General features: G+C 33.9%; 2 protein-coding genes across 6 annotated transcripts; both read left to right on the forward strand.

The window, feature by feature from the left end:
• The first annotated feature begins 536 nt into the window (after window positions 1-536).
• LOC110417919 (uncharacterized) lies at window positions 537-3,562 on the forward strand. Of its 5 annotated transcripts, none has more exons than XM_021430521.2 (3): window positions 537-693; window positions 1,569-2,212; window positions 2,833-3,562. In XM_021430521.2, the coding sequence occupies exons 2-3, from the start codon at window positions 1,639-1,641 to the stop codon at window positions 2,835-2,837; spliced, it is 579 nt and encodes a 192-aa protein (XP_021286196.1). In that variant the 5' UTR covers window positions 537-693; window positions 1,569-1,638; the 3' UTR covers window positions 2,838-3,562. The 5 variants fall into 5 exon arrangements, with proteins under 5 accessions (XP_021286196.1, XP_021286195.1, XP_021286194.1 ...); XM_021430520.2 differs by lacking the exon at window positions 2,833-3,562 and adding an exon at window positions 2,538-2,826; XM_021430519.2 differs by lacking the exon at window positions 2,833-3,562 and adding an exon at window positions 2,464-2,504.
• A 2,218-nt stretch (window positions 3,563-5,780) lies between these two features.
• LOC110418512 (uncharacterized) lies at window positions 5,781-9,749 on the forward strand. The gene is made up of 2 exons (XM_021431256.1): window positions 5,781-5,841; window positions 7,125-9,749. Exon 2 carries the CDS (start codon window positions 7,139-7,141, stop codon window positions 9,506-9,508), a length of 2,370 nt encoding a protein of 789 aa, XP_021286931.1. The 5' UTR covers window positions 5,781-5,841; window positions 7,125-7,138; the 3' UTR covers window positions 9,509-9,749.
• Window positions 9,750-22,788: the final 13,039 nt, after the last annotated feature.

A 22,788-nucleotide genomic window follows, 5' to 3' on the forward strand; every position in this document is an offset into this window, starting at 1 on the left:
AAATTATTTGAAAATTTTAAATATAAGTAATATTTAATTCTCTCTATAACTATTTTTAAGAGTTAAAATTTAGTATATGAAATTCACATTATAACTTCTTTCTAATATTTAATATTCACTTTAAGAACTTTTACTCATAACTAAAAAGGATAATATCTAGAATCATATTAAAATACAAGATTAGAGCAAAGAGATTTTGAAAAATAAATTTAAAGTTATTAAATATTATTAGATTAATAATTTCTCATTTTATAATTAAATTAATATTTTTAAAAATATAAAATTATACTCTATATAAGTTTGGGTGGTTTCGATTTTAGATGGGACAGATTCGAATTATTAATTAGATAAAATTTGAATTCAAATAAATTAAAGGAAAATTTGGAATTAATTGAAGTTAGCTCAAGTAATCAACCAAACACTGCCCAAGTACCAACCCCTGCAGTAGCCATTTATTAATCATTATGGAAAGTTATAGCTTTAAAACAGAGAAAGTACAGTGTTGATTGCGTCATCAGTCCTTCAAAAGGCGAAGACAAAACACAGAGTGCATGTCATCACTAGTCACCCATCTCTTCCTCTGTTTGCTTCTTTTCTAAACACATCACCCACTCTCTCCCAAATCCCATAAAGGAGAAAAAAAAAAAGGAAGAATTCAAAATGAAATAAACTTCTTCTTCATCTTCTCTTCTGGTGAGTTTATTTCTTCTCCTCTGTTTTTCATTTTTCAGATAATTCTTCGGCATCTATACAATAATATTACTATGTAAGGCTTTTTCCTCCTACTGTTGTGTTGTTCTTTTTCATGGGTAATGATTTGTTTCTTCCAAGACTTAATGTGGATGAGGGTTTTATAATTGGACTGAAATTAATTCTTCTAGTTAGTAATTTTTGGTTTAACCTTGGTAAGAGAAACTAAATCGTTTTAGCTTTTATTTTTTTTTCTTCTTCATCTGTGGATCTAGAGAAGATTGATGTCGGTACTTTAAAGGAAGACTTGAAATAATGACTCCAATTTTGCATGATAATGACTAAAACCAAGTTATCTTGGTGGGGTTTTACTGTTTGTGCGATTGTTTTAAGGGACAGTGGGAGAAAGAACTCATTTTAAGTTATTCTAAATGCCATTGCTTTTCACCCTTTGCTAGAGTTCTAGTTAAATTTTTATAGTATTCAATCTAAATATGGTATTGTCTTTGAGTACTTGCTTAAACTTGATAGAAAAAGAAATCCAGGAGTAGGGGAAAAAGAAAAAGAGCTCCTTGGTTTTAATTTTTATTCTGGGGAAGAGGGATTCGAACCAGCTTCTTGGGTTAGGAAATACATGCAGTGTCCCTTGTGACAAATGCTTAGGTGCAATATAGCTTATTTTTAACATGCTTGCTGGACTGGTTGCCTGATTTTGTAATACTTGCTTCATTTTGGGCACATAATAGTTCAATATGCACAAAATTCTCGGTGATTACAACATAGATTAATTATCTGATTTTGCGAAATTTGAATCTTAGAGTCAGCAGGAACTGGCAATCACCGCTTTACACTGCTTTACCATTTAATGAATAATTCAGGTTTACAATCCATGGCCAAGCCCACTTGAACAAGTACCTTCATCTAAAGCCCACTAATCCCACATTCAGTATGTGGAATTTTGCTACAAAGGCCTTTACTGGAGCCAGCGGGTTGAAGACTGATTCATTGAAACCAAGTCAGGTTTCTTCAGAATGCTCAGATGATGAATCTTTGAACCACAGTGGAGAGGAAAGATTGGAATGCCCAATATGCTGGGAATCCTTCAATATTGTAGAGAATATACCCTATGTTTTATGGTGTGGCCATACTTTATGTAAAAATTGCGTCTTAGGGCTGCAACGGGCTGTTGTGAAGTTCCCTACATTACCAATCCATCTTCCATTCTTTGTCTCTTGCCCATGGTGTAATCTATTCTCTTTGAGGTTGGTCTACAAGGGGAATGTCAAGTTTCCCAGCAAGAACTACTTTCTCCTCTGGATGGTTGAGAGCATGAATGGTGATAGGTCAAAGTCTCATTCTTCCTTTCATGGGGTTCCACCTGCCTGCTCTACAAATAGAATGATAGATGCAGGAAATAAGCTTAGGCGTGCAAACAACAGGCGAGCTTCATATTCTACTCACCATCCAGAGTCCAGCTTGATCACTGGCTATTTCAGTGCTGAAAGACTCCAATTATCATTCCGTAAGTCCTTGGTTTTCTTTTTACACTTAACAGCTAAGTTCCCTTTGATTGTCATATTTCTGTTGATGGTCTTATATGCCATACCTACCAGTGCAGCCATTTTGGCCCTGTATATTCTTATCACCGTTGTGTTTGCCGTCCCTTCTTTTCTTGTTTTGTACTTTGCCTTCCCCAGTTTGGATTGGCTGGTTAGGGAAATCATCAATTAAACTGCCCTTAACATTCCCTTCTTATGCCATGAAATCTTGTAGCATTGTATTGCTCCATGTGAAAACCCCGTGCAATTTGATGACTTCTCCATGTTTGATGCCATGTAACCATGTAGTTGAAGCTCGGTTATGAAAATATATCAGTATTGCGGATCAGCTGAGTTGATTTTAGCATCTGTTTTAATGCAATGGATGTTTGGATGGTCAATTGCTTGCCAGCATGGTGCCTGATATGCAGCAGAGATAAAGATCTCCAATAGAATCAACTCTTGTCCTGCTGAAGATGTCAAAAATCTATTGTATATATGCACTGAACATTTTGCTTCCTACCTAGGGAAATTACCCTTGTTTTGTATGTGAAAAATTAATGGTTTAATTGGACTATTTTTATCTTGCTGTTGTATATTATAGGTTAAATTCAGCGTTTGTAGTTTTGGTATAAAAGCAAAGCAACATATTACCCTGGAGTTTGGATGGTTGATTTTTTAAAGTACAAGATGTAATACGATCAAGGCTTGCAGCTCCAATTTCTCTTAACAGGCTGCTATGCCAAACCGTTGTGCGAAAAAGTTCTGGGACTTCAATCTCTTGTTGCAGCAACGTTCTTTTATCAGCTTTTTACCTACTTTGTTTTAGGAAGACATGGAAAGCAAAAAGACTAACTTGGAACCTGAGTTTAGGAAAGGTAATGAACTACTGATCTATATGGTTGCTCCTCATAAACTGATTTCCTTTCTGAGCAATCGCTTCCAGGGCCTTATATTGGTTGCTGTCACGGGGAGTCAATGAACTTCAGGTCTCTATTTGCAGCCCCTACGTTATTTTTATCCATGGTGGGAAGACGAAGGTGTGGGATAGTCTTGGCATTGTCCAATTCTACTGTCATTGGCCCTTGTGGTGGCTTTGATACAATGGAATGCAAAGTGTGAATGAAAATTGGTTTGGCTTTAGCAAGCGTGAAAGAGTTGTATTATGAAACTGAACTAGTTCTTCCTCCAATTCAATTTAAAAACATGAAACATGAATGATGAGTTGGGGACCAAGGAAAGCTCAGAAGCATTATCAGATCAAATAGATATAAAGGAATTAGAAAAACAATAGTAGTACCAAATTCCATACCTCACAAGGCCAGTGACCTTTTTGTTAACGTAGAGAGTTTTGGACTTCAGTCTTTAAGTCTCACTGATAGCCAGGTCAAAAAATGGTGAGTTCTTAGGGAGAGTACTGGGACAAAATTTGTAGTATCTTTATCATGGTAGAGAATGGAGCTACTTTCTGGTTTGGGGTCCATGCCATATTGTGGGAGCAATTAGCTCGAGCATCTTCTCCTTAATATTTGGCTGTCAGGTTGTGTGATACCATTATTGCAATTCAAATCACCCAGAGCTGCATTTCTTCCCCTCCTCTACATTACCGCATGCTACTCCTTTTTTAGCCACATATTGAAGGCTGCTAGTGGGAACCCTTGAAAGAGGTCATAAACTCATGATTTCAAGGACCATTTCATTTTCTTTTTATTTTGTTTCTTTTATAGCTATGACATTTCACTTCAACTTTGCTCAGCTTCAGCTTTGATTGCTGAAAAAGATAAACGAAAAAGAAGAAGCATTCAGACATTCTTTTTCTTGCTTTTCCTCTTTTCATTTCTGGTCTGGCCCAAACATTCTTTTAGTGGTAGGTACAAGTATCTTTTACTCGAAGAGCAGGTTCAATACTTCAATTTTTCTCAAATTGAAAAAAGGAATATAGACCAAGAGATTGTTACAAATTTGTGCAGCCATTTTTTGGATATAAATCAGGCAACATAATTATGCATAATGTGTTGGGTGGCTTTAATTTTGGTGTTAAATGAATTAACTTGATTGCTTGAACTCCAGTTTATTCAGCCTTAAAGAAGGAATTTTATTTTTCAAGGCAATGACGTGCTGTTCTAAATTTTAAGAAAGAAGAAACCTAAATTAGCAAATCCTTCATAACCCATTTTTATTATTAGTTGAATTTATTTAATTCATTCACCAGTCATGAGATATCTCTTATCAACAAAGCCTGATATATCTTGGTTTTCAATGATCCCCATGGCCTGTGTTTTGGGAATGAGGAAATTAGCTTGATTTAGTCATAGGAAAACAAAGTTTCCAACATTGTGGGTGGAGGGATAGGGATACATTAATGGTGACCTAGGATAGAAAAAAAAGGAATATAGTCATGTAATTGTGTAATAATTAAGGTAGAAATTGAATTGGGATGCAGAAGATATAGTTAGATATAGAAGAGTTTTATAAAGAATGTGAGTAATGGTAAGATAAAATTGTACAAGGATTGAAACAACAGAATAAGAGTAACAGAATAGAAGATTCTGCCTTCCTCCCTTATGAGACAAATATGAGGTATAGAGGTGAGTGGATCTCAACTGATAAATTAAAAAGGGAAGAAGGATTAAGGGTGATTAATTTTCACCATTAACAAGCTCTAATACCATGTTTACATTTAAACAAGAATAAAAGAAGAGAGGAAAGAGATAAGGGCAAAAGCAATAATAACTTAAGCCTTTGTATATTGACAATGCATTAAGAGTGAGTTCATCTCTTCTTTTTATTTAAGCAATACAAGGTATGGGAGGTTCCTTAATGAAACTTTTCCCAACGGTGCAATAATTTAAGTGTAATATAATCTAATCCCTAAACTAAAGCTTATGTCAATATTTGCTTGATTTGTTCTCGAAATATTACAAATCTGATAAACCTGCCTTGTGTCGTATGTTGTATTGCCTTGAACATGTGTTAAGTTATATGGTTTTAACTGCTTTATTACATGTACTTGACTGATTCTTCTTCTGCCTTGATTTGTTTTGCAGCATCTTTCTTGTTGCTGTCCAAGTTCTATGGTGCGGTAGGGATGTTGGTGACGAGGGATGGTGCTTATATAGTTCATAATTAAAAAAAAAAGTCCATTAAAGAATACTTATGACTCTCTATAAGATGTCAAAAGTAAAGTTACTTGATTTATAATTATAATAATATATTATGATGATATTGTTTTAATTATAGACAACAATAATAATAATGTGACAAGATCATTTCTCTATTTTTTTTTAGATAAGTAACCTAAACTTAGCAAGTAGCATACTTATAATTTACTAATGACAACGTTGTATATTTTTTCCCAAAAAAAAAAAAAAAGGGAAAGGACCATGCAAACTCCACGTCCAAAACAAACACTAATGTTAGCTTAGTTAGGATTAAGGTTTCATTTTGAAGGAACGAGGTTTGGTTTCAACAGACGCGTTTCCATTTGTCAAAAACAGAAATGAAACGAAAATGCAGCAGCCGCTACTTTTCTTCTTTCTTTTCCTGTTGCCTAAAGAATGTTTGCATTGACAAACCCTTTCTTCTATCATTTCAAACTTGCAAAAACTCAAAGGTTTGGCCTTTTGCTTTTTCACATTAACCTTTTCTCAGTTGTTTATTTGCAATGTTTCTCATACTTGTGGCTTTGGGATGGTTTCTATTTTTTCTTTTCAATTTTTTTGGTTTCTGAATATGTGGGGGTCGCAAAGAGTTTGTCTCTGTTCTGAATATGAATTTCAGCTTTTGGCATGTCAATTACAAATGGGTTGTTCTTTGTTTGATCGTGAATGTGTTTGGTTGATGAGAAAGTTTTCCTTTTTTTTTTTCAAATGGTAGTGTTTTGTTTTCTCTTCTTTTTTCTTTTTCATTGTTGCCAAATACATAGTTTTGATCAATATATTGGTGCAGGGAATTGCAGAATTGTTTTTGATTCTTATAGGTTATTTGCATTGTTTCAAAAAATTGCATTGAGATGATACTATTACTCTGAAACCTCCATTTTTAATTTGTCTGTGAATCCTTTGATAAGTTTATGACAAAAATGATTGGAGACATTGCTTTTCCGTAGATTATTAGTCATTGCCACCCTAGGACATGGAATTACCTGGTGTATATCGTAGAGCAATTGAAGTGCTACGTAAAATATGGTAGCTGTTATGGAAATTTGTAGCCATCACCAAAATTGGGAGCAAAAGACATTTTAGGATTTCATGAATTTTCTTCTCGGCTGCTATGTGGTTGTTCCATGCTTAATGTTGGCAAAAGAAAAGAACTTTTTATCCCTGAAATTGGTATTGTAACAATAATCTGGCTGAATAGGCTTTCGTCACCATGAATTATCTTCTAATAAGCATTGCTTTACTGTGGCATGAAGGACCAACGATTTTATGGGTTGTAGTCTTGTTTTCAATCTACTGTGATATCGGGCTTTTGGCTGCATCAAGAACAATAGAAACAAAAATTGGCCTAATTATTGTTAAAATGCTTTGAATTCAGCGGGTGTTTGAGGAAACAAATTATTTAACTAAGCACTTAGAAAATCTGAATGAAGTCATATAATGTAGAGGAGAATGGATTAATTTGTTTCATACATTCCTTTGTGAGGTTGTTGTAGTAGTGGCTCTAACTTTGCTTAACTTATTTACAAATTGTGAGTATCGTAAGATCCCTCAAGACATATTCTTAACTTTATTTCTTTTTCTAGGCTGAATACCTTTTTCTAATTTTAGCAGGACGAGATAATATTTCTTTCTACTTTTGTCAGACAATTGCTTAACACCTTGCTTCAAGGCTGGTCTGTGTGTGCGTATAGGACTGTGTAAGTGCTTCTAACAAAATCCCTTTGATCTACTGCAGGCTTGTAAGTCATAATGATGGTAGAAGCTATAATTGATATCCCAGCTATCCCAAAGATAAATGAGATTGAAAGTGTTTCCACAAGGAGGCACTCTACTGGGAAGGTTATCATGCCAAGTGGTGGAGTAACAGCTATTTCACGTTACCTCAGAACTTCACAGGGTTCTTGCCATGACATTTGCAAATATGGAACAGGGTGTAATCTTGAAACAGAGTCAAAGAGTCGAAGGAGTTCGATGCCTAAAATTATTACACCAAAGCGAGGTGCAGGCCAAACTAGGGAAAGAACTGAAAGTAAATTGGGGGAGAGAAGGAAGAAATCAGAAGTTAGTCTTAAGCTCTCTTCAGATTTCAATATCCAGGAACCTGAATATCCTGTTGTCATCAAGAGTACAAAAAGACAAGGAGGACACCATGTGGAAAACACTGAAACAAATTTAACAGATAGAAAGAAATCAGAAATTAATCTCAAGCCTTCTGATGATACCAAACCCCAGAAACCAGACTATTCTGTTGTCAGTCTTAAGCCCTCTCCTGATGATCTGGTTGACATCAAAACTATAGCAGAAGAAGGTGAAGTCCAAGATGAAGAAAATGCTGGAACTAAATTATCAAAAGGAGATAAGAAACCAGATGTTAGTCAGAAGACTTCTCCCGATTCCAAAAGCCAGAAACCTGTTGATCCAGATCGCATTGGAAGGGAAGCATCATCATGGAGCGGAAAAGAATTTGTCTCACCAAAGCAAGTTCCATTACTTCTCAGGGAAACTGATTTTGCAGTTGCACATGCTAGAGATTCAAAGCTGAAGCGTCAATCAAAGCCATATTCTCCCCTAAAACAGGCATGTTCGAGTGGCAAACAGAACATTGAAGGCAGCAAAAGCAAGGAAACAAATGTTATGTCCATGACTTCATTAGGAGTTTCAGGTGGCAGAAATAAAGGTGAAAGGACAATAAGTGAAGGAATGAGAAACTTTATGATTGGTGAGAAGAAAAATGTAGTGCCATCATCTGTTTCCTTGTCTCCCAAAAAATCAAGTAACAGTGTTTCAAGCATGAATGCCAAAAAAAAGAAGTCAAGAGGAGTTTGTCGTTCAAAGAAGCAGGAGAATTCAAAGAAAATTAAGCCTGAGAAGTCCTGCGGTAAGGATGCAATAGGGTCCAAGAACGTAACAGGAGTTTCTCATTTGACAGATCAAGAGAATGCTCAGAAATCTTATTCTAAGCAAACGAGCATTTCAGATATTCCTGAGAAGACTTTGTACATAATTGAGTCAAATCCTGAGAACAAGCCTGCAAAATCCCTTCAAAGTAGTTTTCATGTCAGTGATTTGTCCACAATGCCATCTTCATTTTCTAAGGACAAGAGCGTGAAACACACTGGATATGGAATTCCTATAGGCCAATCTCCCCGATCATATGAGAAGAAGAACATGATATACAGGCCAAAAGGAATTCATGCCCGTGGATTGCCTCCATCCTTGTCCTTACTCCCTGGTAAGAAAGGGTTGGCATCCACTCCATATGGATTGAATGTCACTCAACCATCTTTAACTTCGTCATCGTCATTGGCATCATCCAAGTCTATCCATAGTTATGACTCATCAGAACATGATGAAGTGGCTGCAAAAAAGCAAACAAGTAGCTCAAAAATGATGTGCAAGGGTAGACCTAAAAGGGCTTTGGTAACCACTTTAAATGACAAACATTTGCAAGGTGAAAAGATGAATTTTCAGAGAGGAAAGGTGATTGAAGTTCCGCTTGAGGGTTGCACTCCAAGGAGACTTGCATTTAAGCAAAGAATGCTCACTGACAACAGAAATGATGATAACCAAAAAGGCGAAGTTGAGGACTGTACTCCAAGGAGACTCAAGTTCAGGAAAAGAGTGCTCATTAACAACGGAAATGGTGATAACCAAAATGGTAGATGTGAGGAGTTTATTCCAAGGAGACTCAACTTCAGGAGGAGAGCTCTTGTTGACGACAGAAATTCTGATAACCAAAATGGTAGAGGTGAGGACTATACCCCAAGGAAACTTAAGTTCAGGCCAAGAGTGCTTGATCACAGCAAAAATGGTAATATCCTAAATAGTGAAGGTTACACAAGCAAGAACAATTCTGTAGGAAAAGAAGCTGATATTGGCCAGGATAATGCCATTGAAGTCCAATCTGACAAAATTTCTTTGAGACATAGTGATGTTAAAGAGAAGAAAAATTCAGGGATTTTGTACAACAATGTGATTGAAGAGACTGCAAGTAGGCTTGTGAGGACTAAGTCGAGTAAGGTGAAGGCTTTGGTTAGTGCTTTTGAATCTGTCATCTCTCTTCTGGATACTAGTTTCTCAGAAACAAATAACATATGCGGAGTTACTGAAGGTCTTTGATGTACTGTACAAACTGAAAAAAAAGGGTAAACTAAAATTTAAAGGTGATACGAAATAACTAACTTCTGAGGAAAATGCAGTAATATAATGTGAGGAAAGCTTTGAGTAATTAAGAGTTATCCATGTGTTTTTGCCCTGTATATTAGGCCTTAATGCCGTTTTGCTTTGTATTGCTCTTTTTTCCTGTACATCAGCTATAGAGAATGAAAACTTGCATCGGATGGTATTTAACTATGGGATAGCGAATAAACTTTAGCTTCTTTTCCCTCTCATATTTGAATCACTTAGAGTAGATGAAAGTTTGCATTATGAATTTATAAGGTCAGATTATAGTGTTTGATAGGTACTCTCCAAATATTATGCAGCATACATTGATCCTTTTGTTGCAATGAGGAAGCATATGTAGGGATGATGAATTTATTGGGTACCGAAGATCTAATGGAGATTGTACATAAACAATCTGTCCTTCGTTTTCTCGACTAGACAAGGTGATTTGTGGATCATTAGATACATGCAAGAATTCAAGAACATATTTCCAATGAGGGCATGGCATTGTGCATCATGCATTTGAAGACAAGCTAGCTGCTGTTTTTTTCTCCTTGTTCTACTATATAAAATTGTTAAAACTATGTAAGAAATCGATACTTTCTTCTAGAAATCCTTTAATATATGAGCAAGTTAATGTCACAGAGGATAGGAAGTTTTACCATTTCTCAAATTGTTCTAGAAATCCTTGTGATGGTACTGTATTTTTCCATTACTGCCTGGTAAACACATTCCACCGTCCACGCAGGAGGTGGCTCCCAGTTTATCCGAGAATTTTTCTTCCTAACTTCATCTCCGATAAGTATCATTAATCTGGAAAAAGAAGTTCCACTATCAATGCAAAGGGTCAACAGTAAGCTAGCAACAGATTCAAGGTACACTCTGTCAAGGATGGCAACCTTGAAGCCAATATTAGTTTATATATATAAAGTTCGGGGAATTACAAATTGGGGCGGTGGAATCAAAATAATGGTTGATTGCTACCATGCCCAAAGTTTTTAATTCGGAAGGAAATGCCAAGGCCAAGCTGGATAATTGGTTAAGAGGAAATTTCTTTTACTTTTTTGACCATATTGAGAGAAATTATAGACTTTGCATATGGTTCTGTACATATGGTAGAAGAAGAATATACATATGGTTCTGTCACTTTGTACTAAGCCTTTTTGTTTTATTTTTATTAGAGAAATCTTCTCGTATAAACAAAAAAAAATGCCAATTCCTTTTGCTAGCTCAAAAACTTATACTATAATCTCATAATGATCCTATGACTCAGGGTTTAGAGTAAAATTTTTTTAATATATTTTAAACGTGTAAATATAATTTAACAAAATATACATATATTTGGAGTTTTATGTACCCTAAGAACCCAAAGTTAAAAACATTTATTAGCATAGATATTTGATTTTAGCTATTAACTTATAATACCACCCAGAGAGTAATGAGAACAATCAGAAGTGCATTTTGGAGATAAGCCAATGCCTAAAATATCTTAACAAGATTCAATGTTTAACGCTACAATCTCTTTTTGATAAGAATTTAAACAAAGGATTATATATTTCTAACAAGCATTTAGATTTTCAAAGTTCCCTTAATTTTTAAGTTATACGGATGGACATACAGTTTAAACTTAATTGTATTTTTTTTTCTTGTTAAATGTACATATATTTGAGCTTTACGCACATTGCAAACACCAAGAGTACTTTGCAATGGAAATCTATTACTTTTTCCTTTTTCTTTTCTGGTTAGAGAAAATTTGGATGATGGGGTCAGAGAATTACGTCTGGTTTATGCTAGAGAATTGGATTATAATTTGGTTCTTGAAATTTTATCAAAATCTGATAAAACATAGACATGCCATAGCCAATGATATTTGATAAAATAAATATATTTTCCTTCTAAACTACGAAAGAAGTGGATCTACAAATCACAAGTAGAAGCCCATTGGGCTAACGTGTAAGCTAAGAGTTCGCTCCTGAGTAGCTCTCAGTTCTCATGGAACAAGCAGGAGAATGAACCCAGTATCTCTACTTTAAGTACGAAGCTCTCACCAATCAACTTCTCATTTAAGTTAAGCCTGGTTCAATTCATTCAAGCTTCAAACGGATTGGAGTTGGAAGAATGAGCTCGACATACCAAGCAAGGAGATAGAAATTAAATGAAGAAGGTCACTCTCATGCTAGAAGTGACACCTATTCCAGGGTGTACAAAATTTTCACTGACCAGTCCCCTTTTATCCAATCTGTGGCGAGGATGCTATTGGTCCTCACTCTACACTCCAGGAAATTCAATTCATAATGTTACGCTCCAATACTCTATTCTTAGGCTCATTCTATCCAATTCTGTCTAATTAAAGACAACATTGATTTGCTACATGCATTGTCAACCGGAAATGGGGGTTCAAGTAGAATGTCAACCCAAATGAATGTCCTTTCGATAACGCTGTGGTCCCCTGAAGGGTATGACCACGGCATCCTTGTGGTATCTATTGACTATATTAAGATGTTAGATCCATGGTGACCTTCTTATGACCAAACTCTCTAATTTTGCAGTGATGTGAAATAGGTTCCATTTCATTTTTTTCATTTGGCATGGTGCTCCCTACAATTTTTGCAGCTCTCCTTGTTTAGACCAATCAGATAAAGCATTGTGCCTTGAAACCATGGAAATTTCCACTAAGGCCCTGAGATTGTCATATTTACATCTCTCCCTCTCTTTAACTAGAACATATCAGAAAGCAGTTTAGAGGAATGGATAGAAACAAATTATATGGGGAGAAAGTCAAGTGCAAGCTGCAGCCAAAATTTGAGCTGGGTCCCTTTAGTTGCAGTCAGTGTCAATCTTCCTTTCACAATAATAACAGATTGAGACTAGCAAGCCATTTGGGTTGCAGCTGTGAACAATGTTGATGTTGACCGGATAGCTAGAAAGCCTACCATAGCCTTCTCAAGACCACACTTTACTCCCGTGATGCCGCTCTTGTACCCTAAGCTGCCAGACAAATGACTAGCACATTTTGTCAGAAAATAACATCATATAGTAGTTAGGGATTGCTACTTGTCTTCAGGAAAAATAAAACCTATATATATCCTATGATTTTAACGTGACTCTAGGGCTACTCGATACAAGTGATAGGCAATGAGAAGTTGAACTTGTGCATGATCAAGTTTTAGCGACACGGTTGTCCAAGGTATAATTGTGATGTAATACTCCTAGAACCTTTCTTTGTTGTTTGACATCTAATCCAAATCCAGTTAATAACAAAAATATGGAGAAGTTTTGATATTTTCTAGAGAATGTAAAATATCCAGCTAATGACAACAATGTGGCGCAATTTTGAAATCTGATACACAATATATAGAAAAGGAAACTTTGTTTTGTATACGTATGCCCTATCTGTAATATGCAAATCGATTAGGATTTAAATGAGTAATTCCTTCTGTTGCTAACTCTCCTCAAAGCTGTTTCTATTAGAACTCTTAATACCACCAAGTGTTACTTTCTATTAATTATAAGAAAGGCTGAAAGGAATGTTTTAAGTCGAAAAGAATTTTTCTTGCTGGTGAACTCTTCTTATATATTATTGGTGATAATTCTTTTATTTAATTCGAAGGATTGGATTGTCTCCCCTGGAATTCTGTAGGGCAATGAGAATCCAAGTGCATGTCTCTTGTGAATGCATCTGCACATGGAATAGTCGGTTTGTGTGGACTACGTTTCATGGTCCCCTCCGAAACATGACCACATGCATAGGCTAAGTGAACGGCTTTATGCGACCCCGATGCCCACTGAGGAGTAAATTAAGCTGATAGAATCTCTAGAACCATCCAAAAAATTAGAAGATAAGACATGACTGCATTTAAACCTATGTCATGCTCAAGAGTAGCATTCTTTTCTTTGAAAATATAACTTGTTTAATGTGACATTTTTTCATTAGTGACTCTCGAAGCTAATTAAAATTTTGAGATATTCATTGGTTCTGGCTCGTTAATCAACTCAAATATTCATATGTAACAAAAAATGATGTTTTAAGGCCTAACTAAATATTCATTAATCAGACTTCAGAGTCCAACCCAAGACAGATCCTCATAGCATATATACTAACTACTAAACGAAAGTAGTAAGGCATGTGATTTATAGTGACCGAAAATATGGCATGTGAGTTATTCTTTTGTGTATGCTTGAGGAGTAGCCAGCTTTAGATTGGTGATAATGACTTTATTTTGACGTTTCAATTAATTAACCAAAAAGAATTATTATGTTTTCTTCATTCATTCGAGTCTCATTTGCTATGCTAATCAACAACTTGCATAATATACGTAGCCGACAAAGCTTGTTGAACCTAAGCTCATCTTAGAGGCATCTTTGGCACCGTTTTGATGATATTAATATTCACAAATTAATCTTAATTTGAATTTTTTTCTTTTATTTTTAGATACTTTTGGTTGAGGTGATGAATTATTATAACTATCAACGCCTATTTAAACAATTTGTGTCTAGAAGGGTTGCTAGTAATTATGAATTAGCTATCAGTGCTTTGACTGTCTAAGTAGATATTTTGTTTCAAAGAATTGACACTTGGGGTGTTAATGTTTTTCAGAGTTCTTTTGTGACTCGCGAGTTGTGTCAATTAGATTCACAAATCAATTAATTATTGGTTAAACAATCAGAAACCTTAATAACATATTTGAATAAAGAAAACTATACCCATTCATAGTAAATACAAGGGAAACAAATATTTAAATTACATGTTGAAATTCACCATAATCCTAGAAAAATAGTTTGGCTCATAATATCTAATAAAACCTTCACCTAAAGAAAATTAGCCATTAATTGAAATCAAAGAGAATAAGAAAAACACGAAAGTAGAGAGAGAAAACTAATAATTAAAACTTTATGATCTTAATTCTTCCTCAAATTCTCTTACTTTCTTACTTTGTTTTTTACTCTTTTTTCCCAAAGAAATTGTTTGTTGCCTCCTCCAAAAACCTAAGAAAAAAAGCTCTTTAAATAGCCTCCAAAAGTCTTACCTTCCAAAATCATGTAAGATCTTTATTTTTTGAAAAACACCTGGAAAGCCACGCCTCTCATTTTGGGAGCCACAACTCTCAAAGGTTCTGTCTTGACTTCCTGCTCTCTTAGTGCAGTGCTTCTACTTCAACAAAGAAAAATATCAAAGTTGTAGCTCTGTCTCTTAGCTTTCTAATGATACAAGAATCACGCCATTTGGACTTATGTAGCGAGAGTTATTCCCATAAAATTGAAACATGTATAGACAAAGTACCGTTTTATTATGCGCTTTTCTTCACCAATTGAAGTTACTTTCGACCTTACTCCTACAAAAACATAAAAATAAACATAACTAATATAAAACTAAAATTGTTAACTTAAAATAAACATTTAAACATAAATTAAACTAAACTAATAAAATAACTAGAAATACCTAAATTCGATCCTAAATCTAGTCTAACTTAGCCTAATTAGGCATTTAATCTCCCATTAAATATATGTATATGACACACATATTAAATAGCCCCAAACTTGAATCTTAGCTTGTTCCCAAGCAAAAGAAAGAACTAAAAACAAAACAACAAGCTAGAGATGCAATTCACCAAAGCATGAATTCTCTATTTTTCCCTCAAAAATTATTTCACAATTTTAACTTAAGGTGAAACATAGGTAATCATTAAATCATGCTCAATTGAAGTGAAAGTTCATTCTCAAATGGATTTCACAATATTTATGTGTGTGTGAATGATCTTTTACAAAGAATATCATACAATCCAAATGAGATTAAGCCAATGCAAAATTTAGGTAAGTGCTAGAATTCCATAAATTTACTTTTCATCTCTATCCTCACTAATGTAGATTAATACTTATTTAAAGATCAATAGGTCTTTATTAAGCTTGTAATATAAAGCTAGAGTCTAGATATGATAAAAGATATAATATGGCTCAATATCACCCTAAGCACATAATTATTCTAAGACCTATAGAGCTTATTTTCCTTCACCAAGTACACCATTTTCATCAATTTTTTTTCTTTTTGTTTAACACTTTTTCCTTTTCTCTTCTTTTTTTTTTATCACAATTTCACACCCCTAAACTTATTTCTTTTTATTGTAGGTAGTGGGGTGAATTCTAAGAATGTTTAGAATTTTTTTTTTAGCAACTCCATCTTTCTACCTTTTTCAACATTTAGGTCAATCTATATTTCCTAAAATAATGTACATGCTTAGGAGTGAGGGTTGCAAAATTGAAATTTTATTTTAAGGCTAGGCTTATTATTATGTGGTTAAATAAAGAAAAAGAAAATTAGGCTTAAAGGGGTATACTAGGGATAAAAGTTTAACAATGTTAGATTGAAAGGCTCAAACGCTCCAAAGATGGCTTGAATCATGTCCCATCCTAAGTGTTATCTAGAATTTCGCCTTGAGAACGAATCAAACAATTCGAAAATTCTTGACTTCACCAAAAATTAACACTAACATAATCTTTCTCTAAATCAAATAAGAATTCTAAGCAAAAAGATTCTTAGTGCACAATTTTTGGAAATCACATTCTACAATTAAATTAACAAAAGAATATCACAATCACTTAATTTATGCCTATATCAAACCAAGCATCAAATAACAAGATAATCGCAATATCATCCTAGGAGTGGTACTAACATGGCATAGGCAATTATCATCTTAAGCATTGTTAAATTAAAACCTAAAAACAAAACTTAATTTAAAATAAAATAACCTAAAAACATTACAAAAACTAACAACGATAAAACCCTTTCCCAAACTTACATTACACATTGCCCTCAATGTAAAAAGCTAAAAAGAATAAGGAAAATAAACCCCCTATCAATGGCGGCAGTACATTGAAAGCTCTACTTTTCTTTCTCCTCATCTCCATGCTTTCCAAACTTGCATACTTAACAAAACAAGTTAAGGAAAGGTTATAACTACTTATTTAAACAAAAAAAACAAAAGCTAACTAAAGTAATAACTAAATCTAAAGGATATAGCTTGGGTTGCCTCTCAAGAAACGTTTGTTTGTAGTTAATAGCTTGACTTTGGTTAAGGTCTTTATTCACCCTTTAAGAAGGTTTGAGTTTACATGGAAAAAGCTTGAAGTGTGAAAGTAGCCTCTTTTTAAAATGATGTTGTAGTGGCTTTAACTTAAGATTTGATGGTTGCTCAACCTAAGGTGGTGGAATAAGCTGACTTTTACCTAACTTTTTAAATTGAGTTTTTATTGAATAATATAATTACTGTCTATATTACTTATTCGATACGTGTACTTATGCGTGCAAAATTGCCAATAGCTACAATTCTACCTAAGAATGGGAAGAGAATTATACCAACTATCTAGTTCAAGAAAAGGATTAAGAAAAAAGAGCCTTCTTAAGTGGCCATGCCTATTTACAAAGGTGAAGATAGTATAAATCTAATTCCCGAGGGAGTGAATCTAGTTTTGAAAGAATTTTAAGATATGATGTTAGAATAGTTACTTAAGGTCCTATCACCTCGACAAGCTGTTGATCATGAGATAGAATTACACCCAATCATCAACCACTTGCAAAAAGGCCATACAAGATGGCTTTCATAGAATTAGCAGAGCTAAGGAAACAATTAGACAAACTGATTCAAGCCAAATTCATCTAATCATCATAAGCACCTTTTGAGGCCTCAGTAAAAAATGCAATATGGGAGTTTTTGGTTATGCGTGGATTACTGAACTCTGAACAAAGTCACAATAAAGAATAAATATCCAATTCCTCTTATAATAGATCTTTTTGACCATCTAAGTCATGCAAAGAACTTTTTTAAATTAGATTTGAGGTCAGACTACCATCAAGTAAGAGTTGCCAATGGAGATGAACTGAAAACCACAAGCATGACACGATATGATGTGTTTGAATTTCTTATTATGCGTTTTGGACTAACCAATGCTCCTACTACCTTTTACACATTGATGAATCAAGTTTTCCATGATTATCTGGACAGGTTCGTGGTAATCTACTTGGGCGATATTGTGGTGTACAATTTAACCTTAGAGGAGCATTAAAAGCACTTACGACAGGTCTTTCAAAGGTTACAAGACAACTAGTTGTATATGAAAAGAGAGAAATGTGCATTTGCACAAACCCAAATTCAGTTCCTTGATTATATAATTGAACAAGGGCACATCTGAATGGATATGCAAAAAATGAAGGCTGTTAAAGATTGGGCCACCCATAAGAACACAATTGAGCTTCATTCACTATTAATGTAAGTAACTATTATTGGAGATTTGTAGAGGGGTGTTCAAAAAGAACGGTGGTACTTACACAGCTACTTAAAAAAGGATAAAAATGGGATTAGACACCTCAATGCCAAGAAACTTTAAAGGAAGTGATGATGACGGATCTTACGCTAACACTTCCAGATATTGAAAACCTTTTGAGGTACAGACAAATGCGTCTGACTTTGCTTTTGAAGGGGTATTATTGCAAAAAGGACATTTAGTTGCATTTGAAAGTTGAAAGCTAAATGAAGTTGAAAAGAGATATATGGCGGAGGAAAAAGCACTCTTAACCATAATTCATTGCTTATGAGCATGGTGACATTACTTATTAGGGTCTTAATTCGTGTTTCAAACATACAATGTTGTAGTTAGTTACTTCCTCACGCAACCGAAACTTACAAATAAACAAACGAGATGGTAGGAGTTCTTAGTCGAGTTTGATTTCCACTTTGAACATACGTATAAGAAAGCTAATCAAATGTAGGCGTCCTTAATAGAAAGGCTGAATTCGCAGCTTTTAGTGTCATATATCTTATCATAGCCAGCAAAATAAATATGGATATTCGCGACCTTATTGATAAAAACTTTAAAAAAAGACTCTAAGCCATTGCCATCATGAAATTAGTGAAGAGCGAGAAGTTTAAGTATTTTTGGGTGAAAAATATACTCATACTAGCAAAAAGGCCACAAATGTTTTTTCTGAGAGCTGGAGAGTTAAGATAAAAGTTGATGCAGGAATGTCATAAGACTCTATGAGTAGGCTATCTAAGTTGGCAACGTATGGTGGCATTATTGAAACAAGGTTACTATTAGCCCTATATGCGACAAGAGGTGATGGATTATACTAAGACATGCCTTATTTGCCAACAAGACAAAGTGGAAAGACCAAAGCCGACAAAAATGCTTGAACAGTTATCCGTATTAAGCAAGCTGTGGGAAAGCATTTCTTTTGACTTCATAATAAAGCTTCATAAGGTGGAAGATATGACAACAATCCTGGTGATAGTGGATCATTTTTCAAAATACGCTATTTTTATCTTAGTATATAAGTTTGGCTTAGTTGAAGAAAACCTATCTTATTTTCAAACATGTGGTCAAGTACTAAAGTGTACTTGAGAGGATTATCAACGATAGAGACCCATGATTTACTGGTTTCTTTTAAAAATAGCTTTTCAAGCTATTCGGGTCAAAACTCAATATCTCTTCTAGTTATCATTCATAGATAGATGGTTAAACAAAATGTTTCAACGGGCTACTAGAGGAATATCAATGATACTTCATACAGGCTAATTAGAAGAATTGGCCTAATCTATTTAATGTGGCTTAATTGTGTTTCAATTCATAGAAAAGTTCTACCACAAACAAAATCACTTTCGAGGTCATCATAAGGTAATAACCTAGACTTCCCCACACTTTAATGGAAACCTACAGTGGGAAAAGCCCTTGAGGGTTTAACTTGCCAAGGAGTGGAGATAGAATACTAAGATCGCTCAAGCTTATCTAAAGAAAGTCTTTTGCCACACGAAGAAATGGGTAGACAAAAGTAAAAAAGAGCAACATTTCAAGGAAGGGGACCTTATGCTAGTGAAACTGGAACCCAAACAACTTAGATTTTTAAGAAAAAGATATAAACGAGTAATGCGAAGATATAAAGGCCCTGTACAAGTTACAAGTAAGGTGGGGAAGACTTCCTACAAGTTTGATCCACCTCAGTGGATGAAGGTGCATCTAGTGTTTCACGGCAAAAACCTTAAGTTGTTCCATAAAGATCTGACAGATGCAAGCAGGAATTAAGCCATAAGAGCTACCATCACCACCAAGCCACCATCACAACGTTTACTAGAGGAGATTCTAGCAAAGAAGACAACGATAATCAATCGACGACCAACACAGGAATTTTTGGTGAAACGGGAAAATCTAGGGCTAAATGAAATCACCTGGGAAGAAAAAAGTTAATCTCCATTCATTCAAGCAAAAGATTAAAGAGTTCTGAGTTAGCCAGTTAATGAAGACGTCCACAAATTGAGTAGGGGAGAATGTCATGAGCTAACTTTGTATAAGGCTATGATAAGGTAGAACTACCTAAGGGATTAAGTTTTTTGTACCCTTAAGGGAGATGTCTCTCTTTTAAACATTGTAATGGCACTTGCTGACATCGTTAGAAATGCTTGTTCAGTATTTAGAGGGAAGATCCTTTAGAGAAAGAATGTCTCCATCTCACATATTGTAATGGCTCTTGGTGAAATACTTGTAAAACTTTATAAACTCTTTAAAGGGGGTGAGCAGTTAGTGAATTATTAAGTTGCCCCAGTAGTCAAGGTATATCCATAGTGAACCATCTAAGGCTACCTCTATGGCTCAACGATGAAGTGCCATGATCTTTTTGTATTTATCTTGATATTAATAAAATATATTCTTTATGTGGCTTCAGTGGTTACGTATACAATATGCATTATGCCCTATGATTTTGATGTTGCATTGCCTTAAATTGATTTGTGGCTATTATTGATGTTTGTTCATATATACATAAATTATTGGCTGGCTTGTGTGGAAGTATCCATTCAAGTGCCACATAGATTATCGTACACTTAAGCGAAAGAGCGTAGTTCATGACATTTAGCATGTACCAATCTTTGAGTATTATTAATACTTTTATTCTTGACAATATAATGATTAGAAACATATTTAGGAATAAGACTTTGACGCATAAGAATCTCATAATTATAACTCTTTATAATTTTTTTTCAAGGTCATTATGTTCCAAGAGTTTGATCTACATAAGTTTTCTATAACCCTTTACAAATAAACTCATAAATTAAGAAATACCTTATACATTACATATATATATATAGTCATAATGTTTTATACATGAAATACGAATAATGAATGTAGTGTCATACAAGCATAAAATAAATGATTACCTTGCAAGGCCTACATTAACAACACTATATTTAAGCCTTCAAGAAGTGATTAATGACCATTAAAATGAAAAACAAATGTTTCATTGTTGATTCATAGAATATAAACCTACTTGCATTCCCTCGTATAGCTGATGAATATGATAAATGGCATAAAAGACTAGTGTATCTTAATTATGCCTTTTTTAAGCTTATGCATATATCTCAAAGCATACCTACCATCATGGAAATTGATCATATTTATGATACTTGTCGATTTGGCAAGCAATCCAAACTACCATTTCCTCATAATAGTACTTAGAGAGCCAATGATAGATTATAACTCATTCATTCTAATGTATGTGGACCTATGAGTGTTCCTTTTTTTAATGGAAACAGATACTTTTTTATTTTCATTGATGATTTCTCTAAGATGTGTTAAATGTATTTTTTCGAGTACAAATTTGAAATGTTTCCTTGTTTTCTTAAATTTAAAGCTATAATGGAAAAATGAACATGAAAGTTTATCAAGATGTTAATAACTAATAACAGAATTGAGTTTACATCTTTTAAGGTCAAAAATTACTTAGCTCATGCTGGAATCAAGCATCAATTGATAGTCCCTTACTCCCCATAACAAAATGGAGTACGTGGAAGGAAAATAGGACCTTAATGGGGATGTCTAAGTGTTTATTGTTCAAGAAAGATCTGTCAAAAAGGTTTTTGGTTGAAATAGTAAACATTGCTACCAATTTGTTGAACATTGTGTCCACATGAGCTTTGGAAAATAAAATCTCACATGAAGTTTGGCACAGTGATAAGCCTATTGTGTGTCATTTAAGAGTGTTTGGATGTGCGTGTTTTATATAAATTCCATAAGTAAAAGGAGGCAAGATGGATCAAAAGCTGAACGTTGTAATTTACTTAGGGTTTAATAATGATTCAAAGCATTACATGTTGTTCAGTATCAAAATTGGAAAAATTAATCTTCATAAGTAGAGATGTGAAATTTGATGAAGTAGCGATCTAAATTGAGTGTCCTAAATAGTTGATCCTCAAGTCAATCCATTAAAGATAGATATTAAATTTTTATAAATATGGAAGACATTTATTGTGATTTTTAGAACATCTGAACTTTCAATTTTATTGGATGACTTCTACATTGTCATTTGTATACATACATCCATCATATTTTTTGTTAAAGTTGATCTGAATAGTTTAGTTATCATGATATCTATAGCACATGAGAATAGTAAATGGTTTAGCTTTCTAATGTTGATTGGTATTTTTGACTATATGCAAGGAATTGTCGTGGATGTTGTTAATTAAATTCTTGCTACTGATGGCGTATTGTCTCTATTAGTTTTATATTCTTATGCTCTAATTTTTTGTTTTTTTTATATAGCAAAAAAAAAGGAGAATATTGTGAGTAAATTTGTCAAACTTAACTTCTCTAAATCTCATGGATAGATTTTTCAAAATGCTTTCAAACTCAATTATAAATCCTTTTGAAAAGAGCACAGATTTAAGGGGAGTTTTACTTTTAAAAAAAAATGTTTCTAATCATTTTATCCTAGTTTTGAAATATTTAGCATAATTTCAAGGGGAGTTCTTCAAAGAACAAATTTAGCTCTTAATTTTTTCATATCAAAAAGGGAAAGATTGTTAGCTTTATTTTTATTTTGAAATAACAAAATTGATTTACCTTAATATGCTTTGGAAAGGAATGAAAGATGTTTTTGAATATAAAGAAAATCCTTATAAATGTTTTAAAGCTAAGCTCAAAAAGAAGGAAATATTGAAATGCTAAGATTGATTGAACATGCTTTGAAAATGAATGATATGCTCTTAAACATGGTTAAGAAATTTTGAAAGTTTATATGCAAAGAAATTAGCTTTCAAAGATTTCAAACTCAAAGTGCAAGTCTAAGAATCGAATTCTTAAAAGAAAATACTTGACTTTTAAATGAGAAGAAAGAAAAATTTATTTCTTTATCATAAGAAGAATCAAATTTGAAAATTGGAAACAGTGAAAAATCGATTCTGAGAAAAGAAAAAATT

The sequence above is a fragment of the Theobroma umbraticum genome, unplaced genomic scaffold, assembly GCF_002168275.2.
Source record: "Theobroma umbraticum cultivar Fairchild unplaced genomic scaffold, ASM216827v3 scaffold_50.0, whole genome shotgun sequence".
Taxonomy (NCBI): Eukaryota; Viridiplantae; Streptophyta; class Magnoliopsida; order Malvales; family Malvaceae; genus Theobroma; species Theobroma umbraticum.